The 18689-nt window shown below is 32.9% G+C and overlaps 3 protein-coding genes across 3 annotated transcripts; 1 reads left to right on the forward strand and 2 right to left on the reverse strand.

Moving 5' to 3' along the window:
• The first annotated feature begins 4946 nt into the window (after positions 1-4946).
• On the forward strand, positions 4947-5465 carry LOC120154152. Its single transcript, XM_039165965.1, has one exon. It carries the CDS (start codon positions 4947-4949, stop codon positions 5463-5465), a length of 519 nt encoding a protein of 172 aa, XP_039021896.1.
• A 3512-nt stretch (positions 5466-8977) lies between these two features.
• Positions 8978-11698, reverse strand: LOC120153899 (calcium-dependent protein kinase 26-like). Its single transcript, XM_039165760.1, has 7 exons — positions 10772-11698; positions 10429-10572; positions 10161-10313; positions 9850-9965; positions 9539-9706; positions 9195-9419; positions 8978-9085 (listed from the first exon to the last, which is right to left on the reverse strand). Exons 1-7 carry the CDS (start codon positions 11673-11675, stop codon positions 9017-9019), a joined length of 1779 nt encoding a protein of 592 aa, XP_039021691.1. The 5' UTR covers positions 11676-11698; the 3' UTR covers positions 8978-9016.
• Positions 11699-12690: 992 nt separating this feature from the next.
• LOC120153847 (dihydroneopterin aldolase 2-like) lies at positions 12691-14990 on the reverse strand. Its single transcript, XM_039165718.1, has 4 exons — positions 14909-14990; positions 14780-14827; positions 13213-13423; positions 12691-13117 (listed from the first exon to the last, which is right to left on the reverse strand). Exons 3-4 carry the CDS (start codon positions 13416-13418, stop codon positions 12913-12915), a joined length of 411 nt encoding a protein of 136 aa, XP_039021649.1. The 5' UTR covers positions 13419-13423; positions 14780-14827; positions 14909-14990; the 3' UTR covers positions 12691-12912.
• Between the last annotated feature and the right edge of the window lie 3699 nt (positions 14991-18689).

An 18689-nucleotide genomic window follows, 5' to 3' on the forward strand; every position in this document is an offset into this window, starting at 1 on the left:
CCTCTGTTCCAAGGAAATAAAGGGTTTGAAATCAGCTGAAATGATTAAAGTTTACCACTTTCCCACCATTAAAGACCAGAAGCTTGAGAATGTAGCTTTTGAAGGTATCAAGTAGTGAGTTTTGGGATTAGGGGAAATGAGTATAGAGAATTTTGAAGTGGGTTAATGAAATGTTCCAGGGAGTTTGAGTGGCGGTGAGTGAAGAGGCGATGAACCCCAAGTTGGGTTTTTGTGACGGATGGTGGCGGTGTCCACGTGATGAAGGCTTGATGCCAAAATTTGATACTTTCTTCGTTGAAATGTAAGAATCTGACAAAAACCAGTGTTAGTTCTGCAATAACTAAAAGGCTTAAATATACAAAAGGTGTCTAATCTATACCTCTATTTCTAGTTTAGTGCTTAATGTTTATTTCGTTCTAGTTTAGTGTCTAACGCTTCATTCTGTTACTCAAAATGGGTTAAGCCGTGACAGACCATTAAGTTTGGTCGTTAAATTACAAGTACCATAATCTGTTAATTTTAAAAAATATATTTAAAATTAAAAAATTAAAATTAAATATTTCTTAAAAAAACAAATTTTGAAATAAACCTAAAACTTTGAAAACCTTCATTTCAATCCCTAAACTCACTCCGGTCGTCAACTTTTGCCGTCGAAGAAGCTCCATTCGACCTCCCCTCCCCTCGGAGACCAAAACCTCCATGTATTCATAACCGATCAACGGTCGATCGGTCGTCGAAATCGCGTGGGATCGTGAGTCCTAGGGTTTACAGAGTATAAAACGTTGATTCGTCATTGATCGGCCATCGATCGATCATGATTTCATGGGGGTTTTGGTCACCAAGTGGAAGGGAGGTCGGGTAGAGCTTCGTCGACGACAAAAGGCGGAGACTGGCGTGGTTTTATGGGTTGAAATGAAGGTTTTCAAAGTTTTGAGTTTATTTCAATATTTGTGTTTTCTTTTTAAAATATATATATAATTTTAATTTTTTAATTTTAAATAAAATTTTTAAAATTAGCAGATTGTGACACGTGTCACTTAAAGTGGAAATTAACGATGTTGATGGTCTGGGCACCAAATGAATAACGAAATGAAATGTTATGCACCAAATTGGAATGAAATAAATGTTAGGCATTAAACTGAAAAAAGGGCATAGGTTGGACATCTTTTGTATATTTAAGCCTAACTAAAATTGAAGTAGATGCTAATATTCTAGGGTAAATTATGCATTTAGTATTAAATATATCAATTTTGATATATTTTAGTATCTAAACTTTTAATTTTTTTAAAATCATACCTAAAATTTAATTTTTATTTCATTTCAGGTCCCGTTGTTTTTGGTTTTTGTTTTATTTCAGTATCTCGTGCAAAATTTAACGTTAATTTTGATTTTTTTTAAAAAAGTTTAGGTATTAAAACATACAAAAAATGATAGTTTATGTATTAAATGCTTTAAGTTTTTAATGACGGGTACTAAAATGAAATGAAAATTAAACGGAATGTATGGTTTTTAAAAAATTAAAAGTTTATTTATTAAAATAGACCAAAATTGATAGTTCAAGTATTAAATGGATAGTTTACCCAATATTCTAATGTATAGCAATCCACTTTGTGTGTTTGAAATTGCACAATGTCGATTGGCATCTTTGCCTGCTTTTTGGTGGGTTTGGCAGCAATTAGGCATTTGAACCTACAAGTATTTCTTATCAAATTTAGTTCTCTTTTCATTTTAAGAATACCTCCTGCTGGATATAATAAAAATGGTTAAACTATTTATTTGATATTTTATTTTAATTATTTAAATATTTTTAATAATTTAAGTATAAGATAATATATGTTCAAATATAACTCTCAATTTTTTTTATATCAAATACTCACATCTCTGATATCTATAATGTTCGAGTTCGAGTCTTCGATGAATATCACCAATTAATTTATCATAAAGACTGCTTGATTGGTGCGTTTATATGTAAAATGTGAATTTAAATAATAATAGATATTTGATAATTTCTATTCGCATATATCATGAATGCATGGTAGACCTTATACACCTATGGGATACTAAAATCTATAATTTGAATTTTTTTCATCCCTGATGGGACCCACCACTAGGGAGGCGGTACGTGTACCAAACGCGAAGAGCGCGAGTAACTTCATCATCTTGACCTAATACGTAAATGACGTGTCACGATGTCGTGTTTGGAAATAATGAATAGGCATAGGGGGATGCAAAACTCGTTTCATCATTGGCTTTCCCCAACTTCCACCTAAAGGGAGTAAATAACAAAACGGACATTCGATCCTTCATCTTTAACATAGTTACACAATTCTTATTTTTATTAATTAATTAATTAAATCGCAACAATTATGCGTCTAATACAATTATTTTTAATTTGTATTATATAAATCGATTAAATTAGCAGTTTAATTTTTTTTTGTGTCAACCGGATTTGTTGGTCGGAAATCCACGACTTCTCTTTCATATGAATGTATTAGAAAATGGTTTAATCTAAATTTACCAAATTATTTATTAGTAAATCAAATAGGGCGGCTAGTGGACTAAACCCCAAGACAATATGGAAATTTACACTTTCCTTTAATTAATAAATATTTAAATCCCAATATTAAATTTCTAGAAGATCTTATAATAAAAACTCATTTTAGTGGATTGGAAAAACTTTGGTGGCATGGCATGCTCACTTTTATATAAGTTCACATCACATGTTAAATCTTTTAATTAATTATTTTTCAATGGGACGTTAGTAAATTAATATCGTATAAATTTATTATTTAATATTAAAAAATATTCTTATATCTCTTTTTCTCATTTAAATGTTTAACATTTTTATCTATGTAGGTGTTTAATATTTTCGACGTTATCATTTTAAGTGTTTTGTTCATTACGGACATTAAAATTTTTTGTTTAAAATCATTCAACTAATCAATGTTTTACGCTTGGTTTAATTTTTAATCTTCATTACTTTTTTTTAGAAAGTGTCAAGAAGACAAATGATACCCTGACAATTTATTGGGTATATTGATTATTAAAAGTTATAAAATGACCATCTGATTATAAATAGTTGCTTTATTGAGTCACTCGACTATTAAACGTTACAAAATGATTACTCGACCATTCATTATGTTCCAAACTCGTCATTTCCGTTAAAAAATTAACGTTCATCTGAGCTGAACGTTAACATGTTTAATGTGTGATAGTCGTTTGAGATTATGAGATCATATTTTATCATAACTCGATCAGTAGATCAACGTACAGCTTAGACTATCATCAAATTTTTAACGAAAATGACGAGTTTGGAACGTGATAAATAGTCGGGTGACCATTTATAACTTTTAATAGTCAGTGAAATAAACAAAGTAACTCCCTATAATCAGATGACTATTCTTTAACTTTTAATAATCGAAGAACTTAATAAAATAATATCTTATAATTAAGGACAATTTGTATACTTTACCCTTTAAAAAATAAAATTCATAAATCTTAAAAAAATACTTCAGTATTTCATAAAACACTTCAAAGTATCTCTAAAATTGTTAATCCCAAAATCAATTTTGTTGCTGGCCACTATTACCGTGGTCGATCATCCACTCACTCATCGGTATCATGCAATTCGATTAGGATTTAAGGGTTTAGGATTTGAATTTAAAGGTTTGGATTTTGGGATTTTAGATATTGAGACTATGACAAGGAGATAATCAACCAACAATGGATGAGTAGACGGTTGAGAAGTGGGGATAATGTGTTGGGATTACTGATTTTGTGATTGTTTTAGATTTTAGATAAACTATAAGTTTTTAAATAATAATAATTTTATTTTTTTAAATGAGTTTTTAAAAATTTATAAACACATCTTATGACGAATTTTGCGTGACAGATTTTTTTGAACAATTATGACAAATCATGTTCTTAAAATAAAAACGGTAAACACCTATTATGACTAAAAAACATAAACACATCTAAATGAAAATATATATATGATTTATGAGCTTTTAACCTTGTGGTTGTAGGATCGAGTCCCACGGAGAGTATTTCATAATTCGGAGGTCTCCCACGGAAGCTGCTTTCAACCTGACGTTAGAAACAACCTACTATCATATCTCCCCCTTACCCCATTACATATGAAAAAAAGTGTCAGCTAATTTATGAGCTTTTTTTTATATTAAACCTAAAGTTATTACTATAAGTCAGACACTTTTATCATTTCTTATTTAATCATATTGACATTTTCTTTATTATTTAAATTTAATTTATGTTTATACATATTTTAATATGAATTGTTTTTATTACTCTGAGATAAATACAATGCAATATCTGTTTAAAGATAATTATTAACTTTTGACATTAAACGTTCACATCCCTTGCATTTATAATGTTTGATCTTGAATCATCAAAGAATAACAACAATTCATTTACTACGAAAATTACTTAATTTGTGAATTAATATGAATATTTTATTATCGGAACTAACCTCACTTTTATAAATAATAAATTTAAATATTTAATTTTAAAAAAAAAATATATATAAGATTTACGGTAGTGAATTTAAATTTTAGATATAAAAAGGGTGAGTCGTAATCTACGCACAAATCAGTTGGGGGAACAAACCTCTAGAAACACCCAAAAGGCCAAAACGTTGGAGTTATAATAAGAAGAGAATCCAAAGCTTCACATTTCCACTCTTCTTTCTCAAACCCCTGTGGTTTGGTTTAGTTTCTTTCATGGTAAGTGGTAACCCTAAGTAAGAGCGCCAAACAAGTCAAAGCAACATCCATTTCCTCTAAAATTCTGCTCTCTCTCTGTTTCTGATTTTTGTTACCCATTTCTGTTCATTTGTTTTTTATCTGTGTTTCACCGTTTGGATTCTGTTGAAAACATCTTCATTGGACAAGGAACAGACCAATAGCGAATCAAAAATACCCTTTTATTTAATGTCTCATCGGATAATCCTCAGGACCCCGACCGGTACCGTCTACCGGCCCCAGCCGATTCTGCAAAGCCATCCCACGTCTTTCTCCGGCGTTGACGATGGAAGCCATAGAAGCAGTCCGACGAAGAGTGCGAACTTGGGGGAATTTTGTGGGGGGACGACGGCCGAGTGCGTGGCTGTTTGCTGTTGTTGCCCTTGCGGGATAGCAAACCTTCTGGTCCTAGTGATTTATAAAGTCCCGGCAGGGCTGTGCCGCCGTGCTTTCCGCCTGAAAAGGCGGCGGAAGAAAGGGCTGTTTCAAACGAGGAACGGCTGTAGATGTGAAGAGGGCGAATTGAGTGATGGTTCCATGATTTGTGTTAAAGATATTTTATTGGGTATGAAGGTTTCGGAGGAAGACGATGAAGCTTTGTTTAAGCTTGAAGAAGAGATGTGGGAGAAGTTCCATGGTACTGGGTTTTGGCGGAGTCCTTCTCAAAGAGAGAAAGACCCACACGCCATTAAACATACCGTAGATTAGAAAAATGAAGAAGTTCTCGAGGTACAAAATGACGAGCGTTTTTGAAGCCATGAACGTGTTTTCTTTAATTCTCAGCTATAAAAAGATGGTCAAATAACTTTCTCTTTAAAGTGGGATCATCTTATTCACATCGGATTACAACAGGGGAAATGGAGAAACATAATTCAATCGGAAGCACATCCAAAAGAACAAAACAATGTAATATATATCACTGGTCAAACCCAATGCTATTTCTTTAGAGCAAAAATGTTAATAAGAATGCTCCCATTAATTTAGTAAAGTAATTGAATATTAATTATCAAATAATTTAGAGTAAGTAGAATATATATTATTTTACAATTACTTTAATTTAATAAAAAGTATATTAATTAGAATATTTTTTTAATTTTTAATTTTATGTTCCATTTGGAGTGATTCCTAGTAGATACAAACAACACTATTTTATTAGTTGAACATTCTCATCATTTTCTTAGATATATATCAGTTTATGTTAGATTGATAAATATTATCTTGAAATAATGAGTTTTTTTATATTAAACTATTTGTTACATATTTTTAATTAAATATTTAATTATTTTATTTATAAATTTATTTTATATTAATTTAATATTTGAATGGTGTTTAAATAATGCTTTAATATTTTATTAATAATCTGCTATTATTCAAGAAAATTAATGGGCTTATTATATCTCTAATATTATTTTTAAACATATTATCTAAACATTTAAATTTTAATATAATTAAAATTATTTGATTGGGATATTGTGAATTTAATTTAAGTTTGAGTTTTTATATGAGAGTTTGACTTGCAAGTTAAAAATAATAATGAAATTATCATAAGTTACTCAAATTTTTTTGAATTTAGTTTAACAATAAACATGTTAAAACTCAAAATTTAAAATTAACTCCATTATTGTCCACTCTTGTCATTATTGCTATCGTATCTATTCACTCTTCATCAAGTCTCATTATTGATCATCCTCTTTATGTTGTCCCAATCTTCTAAATCTTTGTTTTTGTTATACATACGAGTAAACTACACACGTAATAGGTTTTGGAGATTCATCAAACTTGCTTTTCATTTAAGAGCTATTACAGTATATATATATATATACAAGTAATAAGGGTTCTAACAACTGCATGAACGTTCTAACTGCATGAATATCAGCATAACAACTCTAGCAGCCTTATAACCGACTGCCTAACTAACTTGCTCAACATGCACGCAACTACATTACCATACTTCAACATTCTCTCCGTCCCTCTCAGCTATCTCCTTTTCAGCTTCAGCAACTTGAACTTTCTGTCAAAACAAAACATGAGCAGACTTCAGCAAGGGTTTAGTCAGCCCGTCTGCTACTTGGTGTTATGCAGGTACATAATTCACCTGAACAGCTCCACAAGCCACTTTTTCTCGCACAAAATGCAGATCCAATTTGATATGCTTATAACGAGCATGAAATACTAGATTAGCACTCATCGCAATGGCACTCGTGTTGTCACTCCACACAACCAGAGTTGTAGACACCAACTCACCCATATCTATCAGCAAGGACTTGACCCAAACTACTTCAGATATCGTATCAGCAATGTTAAGGTATTCAGCCTCAGTTATCGACCGAGCCATTGTCTTCTGCTGTCTTGATATCTAAGCAAGTTCATTCTTTGATTGAGTTTAGATATCTAAGCTTTATTTCTTAAGCTACAAATAGCATCCATCATTTCACGGTCATCTCCTATCAAAACAATTCTTTCTTTAATTGTAAGAGAGGAATTCCTTTTAAAGCTAAATCTTCTTTTTTTCACGGTAAGGAATTAGGAGTATTAAAACAAAGGCAAAACAGCCTTCTCTCGAAATCTCGTCGTCGGTGATGATAAGGGATAAAAAGGTGAATGGAGGGGAAGGAATTAGAGAGTAAAGATTGAAGTCATAGGGACTTAATGTTTAATGAGATTTAAAAATTTAAGAGATTAGGGGTGACGTTAAGGGAATAATTAGGGGTGTTCAAATCTGGTATTCGGGTCTTCGGGTAGTAGTTTGGTCGATCTGTGTCCCGATCCAGTTGTTATGGTTTTTTTTATCATTTTTAATTTATTAATTAAAAAAACATACACAAATTTAAATGATCCTCGGACCATTCGAATAGATCTCGACATACACTAAACCGACACTATCACTCTCCGGCGTATAGTGGTGGTGCTGGACAATTTAACTTCGTTAGATTTGCCGCAAAAACATGGGAATGCTGCGAGTTTCTGTTTTTCAATTTTGCTGCAACACATTTGGCTACTGGTTTTTTAAATTGGATGATGAGTTTTGTTTATGTGGTTTGTGAAGGCAATCGATTAGCAAAATGAAATGGTTAAAATGGGCCAAATCAATGACTCTTTCGGTGGTATGGTATCCTAATCTCCCCAGAACAAATTGAGTCGATTCTCTAGGAAAAACATACTAGTTTGATTCATGCTCACTAAGCATCCAAGTTGATGTAATCTCTATTATTGAAAAAAAACGAACACCAATTTCATTTCCAATCCCAAAAGCACAAATTCTTTTCCACGGCTGGATTCAAAGATTCAATTTCAAATTCAATCTAATAAAAGAAAGTTATTCACATCATAAAAAGCCAATTCTATAACCGGGTACTCGGGTAACCGGTACCCGAAAAAAATTAAGTTCTGTAACATGGGCCCAACCCAGGAAATGTCGGGTCAGGTACGCGACCTGGTTGGGTATGTTTTTTTTAGAAAATTATCCGATTTTTTTAGTTCAAGTTGGCAAGTCAACGGGTCGGACCAATTAGGTCGGATATTTTTTAACACCCCTAAAAATAATCACCATTGGAAGTCCGATATGGTAGATAGACGATCGTCAAAATTAGTAGGGGTGGCCGATGTCAAAGTTGATGCTTTGGGATTAATTTGTTTAGATTTTAGAGAAATTTAAGTTTTTTTTAAAAAAATAGTTTTAAGCTTTTTAAATAAAAAATTTAAAAATTTATAAACACCTCACTGTCATATTTTGAGTGATTGATAATTTTTTAAACGGTCGTTAAAGGACAAACACTTTAAATGATAACGAAAAAAATATTAGACTTACTTTTACCAAAAAATAAGAAGAAAAACTTAGACACCTAATAGAACAAGAAGTATAGTTTGGACATTTATTAAAATTTAATTTTATAGTAAAAAATTAATTTATTGAGAAGAATAATTATGAAAATGACAAATTGGATAAAAAGTATTTTAGGTAATCTCAACCAAAGTAAAACAAAAGGCAGCAAAAATGTATAGAAATAAATTGTGAAAAACATAAATGTATTTTTACTAGTTCTTAAAGTTCAAATTTCATTAATTACAAAAGTGTTAATCAATACATGCAAGCATAAATGTGTATGCAACAAATTTCAAGCACAATATTAATGGAACTTTTTTTTTTTTGTGTGTGGAGATGATCCTCAAACTTTGAAGAGCTAAATTGAAAGGTTGGAATGAAAACTAAATAAAATGCCCTAGGAAAATACTATATATATCTTTTGCCAAAATATCTATTATGTACCTTTCTTACCAACTTTAGGAAGCATCATGGCTACAAATTCATTGTAATCAATCCGACCATCCTGTGGAAAAAGAAAAAAAAAACAGGATAATTTGTTCACCTGTAGTTTAAGTTGATCCGAAACACACAAGTTTGCATATGCATGTCGGAAATGGATTCGAGATGTTTACACTGTCTGCATCGACTTCTTTCATGATTTCATCGAGGCGGAGCTCTTTGATACCGAACTCTTGACAAGCTTTTTGAAGCTCTTCCGGAGTGATGCAGCCACTGCCATCTCTGTCGAAATACGAGAAGGCTGCTAATAGATTGTCTTCCCTCTCAATCTTGTTTAGATGCAATGTTGCAGCTACAAACTCTTCGTAATCAATTGTACCACTGTTATTAATGTCTGCCTGAGATTCCCAAATAAGCAAAAGACAATCATGTCAAATTGGTATCATTCTGGTATCAAGATATCTGTCGATTTTACTCGGACTCAGGTTGGACACTGAGCAGAGTCGGAGTAACTTACGGCCTGCATTAGAGCACGGAACTCGGATTCTGCAAGATTAGCACCAAATCTTTTCAATCCATTTTTGAGTTCATCATAGGTGATTTGACCGCTACCATCAGTGTCGATCATCTTGAACATTTCTTTCAACCCAGCTATTTCTTCTTCCGAAAGTCTTTGGGCAATGACCTTAAAAGAAACAACGAAATAATGGAGATTTTAACCAAATAAGTATCATTTAAACGTGGGATTTCTGCATTGAAAATGAGTTTCAATTTCAAAAGTCATCTTTCCTGAAGCTGTACGGGTCATTGTAAACGGCAGATACTTACTCTTACGGCCATTTTCTTGAGCTTATCCATTGCAGAAAATTGCTTCAGGCGGCTTAAGACAACAGAATCAAGTGGCTTGTCTGGTGCCACCCCATCAACTTGAACCCAAGGGTGGCCTGCAAGTTATCAAGTATCAAATTAAATTAATTCTGCAAGTTTAATCCATTAGTCGCGAGAACTCGGATGAGTTTTTGGCCTGATAATAGCTCAATTAACCGCATGAAAGGATCAGAAAAAGACAGCAGCTGAGAATTCAAAGTTTAAACAAGCTTCAGATCATTTATCGACATCTAAGTTATAACGAGACTTACGTAGTACTTCGTGAGCTGTTATCCGCCTCTTTGTGTCTCTGTCGAGCATTCTCCTCACTAATTCTTTAGCACTTTCAGAGATATTAGGCCAGGGATCAGATGAGAAGTCAAGCTCACCATTCAAAACCTCATTAAATATTTCTTGTTCAGTTTCTATATCAAAATAACAAGAAATAGACCAAATGTTCATAACAAGATCGCTTTAAAAACTTAAAGATTTCAACAGCAACGCAAATAATAACATAAATTGTATCTGATAAACACTTACCACCCCAAAATGGAGGCACCCCACTTAAGAGAATGTAAGTGATTACCCCAGCGCTCCACACATCCGCTTCCGGACCATAATGCTTTTGCAATACCTCGGGTGCGACATAATACGGGCTTCCGACAACATCAGTTAAGATGTCCCCTAAAAGATTACATGACCTACTTTGAGTAAACAATACATTGGTGATTTCAAAACGTTGTGGAAAAATCTCTAAACTCTTTATTCCTATAAATGAAATGAATTACTATCTCAGGAACATCGAAGTTTTCTACAACAGTGGGCTAAAAGTTCATTTTAAATAGAAATAAGAAGCGATAAAAAAGAACCATTTTGAACATACCAGGCTTGAAGAATATCGATAATCCGAAATCGATGGCTTTAAGAGGTGAATCCTCCTGTTCATTCACAAAAAGGAAATTTTCAGGCTTGAGATCCCTGTGCATTACTCCCATGGCATGGCAAGCTTCAACGACAGAAACAACAATCCTTGCTAGCTCAGCTGCCTTTCTTTCACTATAATGCCCTCTCTTTACAATCCTATCAAAGAGTTCACCCCCTGCACACAACTCCATCACAACATGAACCGCCAAGGAATCCTCATAAGACCCTTTGATGGATATAACATTAGGGTGCCCTGACAAGTGATGCATTATCTGAATTTCTCTCCTCACATCATCGACATCATCAAGAGTCGTAAGCTTCCTTTTTGCAATCGATTTACAAGCAAATTGTTTCCTGGTACCTTTCTCGAGGCAAAGGAAAGTTGTTCCGAACTGTCCTTGACCCAACTTCCTCCCCAAGCTGTAGTATTCTTTCAAATGGCCTGTTTTGGTTTGCAAAACTGAATCAACCTTCAGCCCTGCACATGATTGCCTCTTCACATTATGAGCCTTTCTGGTTTTCCGACCCTCAGTTTTACTCTCATTAAATGCTGCAAGTTGAGATGGCCTGGAGTTAAGTCTTTTCGGGTGAGATTTCGATTGTTGTCTTTGTGTTGTTTCATGGACATTCGATTGCTGTCTTTGTATTGCTTCACTGGCTTTCGATTGTTGCCTTTGGGTTGTTTCAATGGATCTCGATCGTTGTTCCATCTTCATTTCTTCCGGAGGTTGTTTTTGAACCATGTCGGATTCTTTACTTTCAGCCTGATCCTGATCTTTAGTTTCACCTTCATTGCCATCGCCATCATGTTTTTTCTCATCATTTTCGGCTTCCTCCGCTGATTTGGCACAGGTATTTCCCATTTAAACTCCTAAATTCTCACACTTTTTCTTTCTTTAACCATTCATGAATATCTGAATTCAGCCATGAACTATAATCCCATTTCTTATCTCCTTAAAAGGGTTCTTTTTTTGGAGCAAAATAACATAAATAACAAAAATGGAGCTTCAGCCAATCAAAACCACCCCTATATCTTCACGTAGACATTTCAACAAGCACCAATGATTCAATGATGAATGTAATGAATCTAATAGAAGAACTATCCCTCTAATCTAAAGCAATTCCATTAAAAAAAATTGGGATCCTTTTTGGGCTTTCCATTATTCTAAAAATTCTCCATAATGGTCAATGATCATAAGAAAGAATACATGTCCCTGAATAATCAATGATCATTAATAAAAAGGATTTGAATCTCCAATAACCCAATGCATATAAACGATCAGAATCGACAAATTCTACGTCAAAACATTAATTTGAAAACACAAACAGTGGAAAAATAATGTATTCTTTATTAATATAAATAATAAAAGAAAAAGAAGTTGATTTTTCTGCATTTTTTTCTTTCTCCATTCAAAAGAGAGAGAAAACAAAGGAAAGAAAAGAAAAAAGGGCAGGTTTTTCAGTTAGAATGGTTTCTAAATTTTGCATGTTTAAATAGGTTCTGATAATGTGCAGCTCACCACCAGTCTGGTATCAGTGGTCACCGACCATGATTGTTGACCGACATTCTGATTGACGGTTGGAATTTTGTGATGGTAAAGCTTTTAGTTGAAGTATTTAGGTTAAATTATGACTTCGGTCCCTCTACCATACTCAAATTATATTTGAATTTTACTTAAATATAATAGTTAACTCTTTTTTCATCTGTTTACACGTTAACATAATTTTCTATTAATATTTATGATTATTTTAAATAAAAATTAAGCTTTATCATATATAAATAATAATTGGATAAATACACAAATGGTCACTAATTATGCCGAAATGACATTTTAGACATTGAACTTTCAAAAGTTATAAAATGAACATTAAACTTTAAGTTTTATTACGAAGAGACTATATGATGATAGAGTTGGCAACTTGGACACATTCCACCACGCAATACATAAAACACAAAAAACAACTAAAACCGTTCGGGCAATACCGGGCATAGATGAAGTTGATCCGTTCCCACACGCATGTGAGTTTCCAGAAGATGAAACATTCATACATACATACATACATTCATACATGTATGCATGTAGATGTATATGTCGAAGATTAGTTAGGAGCATCAATGCTCCTATATCTGATAATCTCAACTCCAAGGTAGTCGATAGAACCCTGAACAGCAACATGAGGCTTCTGAACTTGCACACGAACAGCAGATATCTGAGGGTGATTTGTGAAGATCTTTGATGTAATCTTTTGAGCCACTGATTCCAGAAGATTCTGAGATTGTCCTTCCACTACTTCCTTCACTATGCTATTGCATATGTTGGGGGGGGGGGGGAATGAAATTACCAAAAAAAACTAGCTAAATAATTCATCCAATGTTTTAAACATCTTCAAGTTACTCACCGGTAAATAGCGGTGTAACTAAGGGTGACGGATAAGTCGTCTGATTTACCGGCCTTCCGAAGATCCATCCAGGCATCTACATCAATCACGAACTTCTGACCCAGTGTTTTCTCTTCCGGCTTTACCCCATGGTAACCATGAAATTTCAAGCCCCTCAATACGAGTTTGTCTCCTGTTGGTATTCCTTCCCCAACAGCCTCCGTCATTGTCCCTGTTACATAACCATAACATTTTCTATTACCTATTATGTTTCAGTGACTGAAGAGATAACAAGCAGCCGGAAGATCAAATATATTTAGCAATCATTTTAATTAGTTTCTTCATCCTAAACAAACACTAAGGCATCAAAATTCATTGTTCGCCTCAAACATGCTTCAAAAATGAAGGAACCTCTATAAACTGGGAATAGAAATATGACCTGCCAAAGAACCTTCAAATACATGAAGAAACTTAAATAAAGTTGAATATATATACATCATCTTATCTTAGACTCACACCCGAATCCGAGTAAATTAACCTCTAGATCTCACAATCAATGTGACATAAGGAAATAGAACTACATCCTCGTACAATACCAAATTATACTTCTATACTAGGAGTTGATTGTGCATCATCGTATTTAATTAAAATGCAACCAAGAATCCAACTTCCGACGAGTGCTAATAGTTGACCACATCTTCTCTTATATTAGGAATGTGTCAACTATTCTATAAAGATCCAAGTACTCAAACAAAGGTATGAATATTTATTCGTTTTTTCTCCCTAGAATTGTTTAAAAAGACTTATTCGAAACCAATGACGACAATAGACGCACTATATGAAGAATTATTTGGTAAAAAGGGGAAGGTGATAATGAAAAACATCTTCTCTTGATGTTTTTTCATAAGCTGCTTTTCCATGAAAGTGATGTGTGACTGACTCAAAGGAGATATTCTTAACAAAGACTGTTCTGAGCAATCATTTGTCATAAACACAAGCTGTTCCAAACAGAAAGTGTTCCGAGCACGAGCTGAGTAGAGCAAGAATTGTCTAGTACAAGAACTTTCAGTGGAGCAACATGGTTACTTGTTTCGGGTCATCTATTGCTATTATTTTCGGAAGTATAATCCCATGTAAAACAATTCTACTTTTCCGCAAGAAGAGATAGTGTATTAGTAGTCCAAATCATATACCTACGCACTCAAATTCCAACATCATGATCTTCTCAAGATCTACCAACAAAATGAACCTTGATCGATCTTACCCATAAAATGAGATATTTTACCCTCAAATTAACTAGCTAAACACAAGATAGCCAAAAAAGAAAGAAAAGATTGCACATTTATAACTACGAGATAATTGATTAATAGGAATTTGTAGCATTTTACTTTTTATGAGTAATTTTTTCTAGGTAAACCAGAAAACAAAGAATCTCCATTCTCCAATGCTGAAAATCACATAGATCCTCAAGTAAACTAATAAAGCACAAATATTTGGATTATTCAACCAAATTTCTTAAAACCCATAAAGCAACAGAGTAAAGAAATTAAACCCAATGGGTTTAGGGAGAAAGGGGAAAAGGAATTACCACAGCCGGGTGCAGCCACTGCAGTGTAGCCGTTTCCAAAACGTGAAACTGCAGAAAGTAATAGTGGAGAGATGGATAAGTTGTTCTGTTTTGATGTTTGTAAACTAAAGGGGGAAAGAAGGGAATTACCAATAATGATTTGAAGAAAACTACTGAGAAGAGATGATTTATAAACAGCGAGGGAAGATAGAATTGACAGTGTTGGAGTAGATGATTGGAGCAGGTAGACCGGCTCTATTTTTATAAAAAAAAATTAACGATTTTAATAAATTTAAAATAATAACAACTACATTTGTAAGAACAAATTACTCGTTAGTAACTCAATTGTTTTAATCTTTTCATTCTGGTTCTCGAACATTTTTTATTTATATATTTACAAGTTCTATCATAATAATTAATTTTATGTCATTTCTTTTTTTAATGATGTTTTGTCAAGTGAGTATGAGTGGGTGATTCAAATCCATAAACCTTGAGCATTCATGAAAGGCTGAATTATAAACAATTATTTCATGTGATTATGACATATACTTGTCTTAATTCTCAAGCGGATTAATCTTAAATCCCAATTGGATTTTATTAATCAACTGGGGTTTATCTTATTTACTTGCAGACAAAACCTATATTTTCATGTTTGGATTTGTTGAACTGATAATCCTTGATTAGGAAAATAAGATCGCAGATAATATTATACATATACTTGTCTTAATTCTCGAGTGGATTAATCTTAAATCCCAATTGGATTTTACTAATCAATTAGGGTTGCTTTTGCTTCAAGAAAGCTAAAAACAAATCTGGGTAAAGTTTGTATTTTCAATATACTTGTCTTAATTCTCAAGTGGATTAATCTTAAATCCCAAGTGGATTAATCGTTCTGCAGATGGAGTGAGTATTACTTCATTCCAATCTATTCTGTTTCCAATATATGATTTTTAGTTCAACCTGCACTTGGTTTGTATTTTCATTTATTTGATCTATTCGATGCTAAACATAACGGGCTTACTGAATTCATAGAGTTTGTTCCATCGTTAAGCGACTTACATCCCGGAGCTCCGAAATCAACTGTATGTATATATGTATGTAATGTTATCATATCCATTCCCTTCCGCATGTGAGTTTTCAAAGGGTGAAACACTCGTACATACATGCATACATACATATATAGAAGATCATTTAGGAGCATCAATGCTCTTATATCCAATAATCTCATCTCTAAGTTAGTCGAGAGAATCCGGAACAATAATACGAAAATTGATCAAAATGGTTATTTTGTGGTCAAATGGTACCACTGTACCAAGTCAATGATTGGCATGTAGCATTAATTTTCCGTCACCTATAGTAATAGCTGTTAATATTGAGTGACAATTTTATTATAAATTAATAATATTAATGAATATTTTGTTACCATTCGATAACATTAGTCATCAATTTGTTATTTTTAAAATTTAATAAAGAAAACGAAAACTTACCCAAAGATCAATGATCATTTCTGTAGTTTACTCAAAGATATATTAAGATGAAGCGGCATCAGTAAAAAAAAATGGGCCTATTCTCCACTTCAGTTTTTAACTTTTATGGCTCAAGTAAAATAAGAAAGAGAGGGACAAATTTCTTTAACAAATATTCTTTATTAAAGGGTTGAGTAGCTTCTAAGAAGCCGACTCTTTTTTACGACTATTTCTAATCCAAGTTTTATTAAATGTCAACAAAAATAAGTCTCTAGAAAAAAAAAAGTTGACCGCGGAATATATATAGATATGAATTTCTAGAATAAGTAAATGGCTTCTAGAGAAAGTCAAATTCTGATTATTAACAGTAGGCATTATGAATATTCGATTTATATAATTTAAATCTTTTTTATTTGAATAATATCGATATTAACACGTTTTAATTCTGATTATAGTGAACTTAAAACAGAAATACGTATTTACCATTAATTACTATTTAACTGGATTATTTTACTTATGCAAATAGAATAACCAAGGGTCTGTTTGATAGACTGTAATTAGTTTTCTAGAAAATAACTTATGGAAAATGGATTACCTGAAAATTATTTTACATAAAATAAATTACCTAAAACTGTTTTACGTATAAAAAAATTCATTTTCTAGAAAACATTTTTCGAAAACTATTTTACTGTGTTTTGATGATATTATGTGAATTATTTTTCACTAATTGTTTGATATACTATAATTAATTTTATAGAAAATGATTTACATAAATTGAATAAAGTTTGGTTCAATTAATATTTTAAAAAAATCAGTTCGATTAACGGTTAAAGAAAAAAAGTTCAACTAATTCGATTAATGGTAATTCAGCTCGATCGGTGGTCGAATTAACCGTTTGAACACCCCTAATTTTAGTTATTAGTATTTTATAAACATAATACTAAATTATTATATTAATATTAAATATATAAATTAATATTATTCATTATAAATAATTTAATAATATTATATTTATAAAAATAATAGACAATGTTAATTATATTAATAATGTATTATACATTATTAAATTAAAAATAATATATAATGTGCTTATTATAATATAAATAAGTACATGTTAATATAATATTATTAAAATTATATTATATATATATTAAATATTTTAATAATTAATATTTTCATATTAAAATATTATATATTAATATTTTTTTGGATGTCGTCCAGTTCCAAAACTTAGCCTTGACTAATCTAGATCGATCCGGGTCGCACAATTGACTTTGGTGGGTGAGTCTCCCAACGAAGATTTTCTGCATACACAATTACTCGAATTTTATATATTGCTTAAGCGATATCAAATTGCTTACCACTTGAACCAATCCCCATTGGTGCTTCTTATGGATCTTTGATTTTGCTTTTATGTAAACGTCACCGGCGATGCGCATCAGGCTCTAGTAAACCAAGTAGTCCAGGAGGGGCAGCATAAAAAAGGATGACATTCAGTGAATCGTGACCCGTCAGTCGTGTAAGAGCATCTGCCACCTTATTACATTCTCTCGGAATCCATTGAATATCGGTAGCCCAAGCCTTGTTCTCATTTCATGTATTGCACGCACCGTTGCCCTCGATTAACTTGGTTGCATTAAGGCAGTCGGATTGAATAATAACGCGTTCAAAGCCTTTGTCCCAAGCGAGTTTTAATTCGATAAGAACTCCCCATAATTTCGCTTGGAGCAGAGGGTAATAACCAACCGAGCGAACAAAGCCCGAGGTCCAGTTTCCTTCAGTCACACAAGGCTCTGCTCATGAACCCGGTGGAGACCTAAACCACAATTCTGCAGCGGCTAACAGAGTTCCTCCCAATTAATCAAGGAAATAGAGGATCCTGTGACAGTTGGTCCCCAAATAAAGCGTCTGATTAACTTCTCGATTTCGTTGTAAACTCGAATTGGAAGCATTGCGGATTGCATAAAGTAAATAGGAATTGAAGCAAGGACATATTTTTCTAGAGTGATATGATCGGCAATTGATAAAGATCGAGAAGCCCAACCAGACAGGAGACCTCTCATTTTTTCAAGAATAAAGTCATAATCCGCACAGGTTACTCGACTATGTTGCACAGGAACCCCCAAGTAATTTCTTAACTTCACTAACTGCATCTTTGAGGGTGGCATCAGTATTAGGAGAGAAATAAATTGTAGTTTTCCTCTTTTTGAATTTATGGCCCGAGAAATAGGCGAAGCAATCTAGGATTGAATTGATGGTTTTCGCATTTTGGATATTTGCTCTAGCATACAGAATTAAGTCATCTGCAAAAAACAGATGAGATAAAGGCATACCGTTCTTAACGAATCAGAAAGGCTCCCACATACCTTTTTGGGTTGAGTCTGAAATACAATGACTCAGGCGCTCCATAGTCAAAACAAATATGTATGGCAAAAGTGGGTCACCTTGACGAATTCCGCGCTCTG

This window comes from Hibiscus syriacus, unplaced genomic scaffold (assembly GCF_006381635.1).
Source record: "Hibiscus syriacus cultivar Baekdansim isolate YM2019G1 unplaced genomic scaffold, ASM638163v2 tig00111105_pilon, whole genome shotgun sequence".
In the NCBI taxonomy this organism is placed as follows: domain Eukaryota; kingdom Viridiplantae; phylum Streptophyta; class Magnoliopsida; order Malvales; family Malvaceae; genus Hibiscus; species Hibiscus syriacus.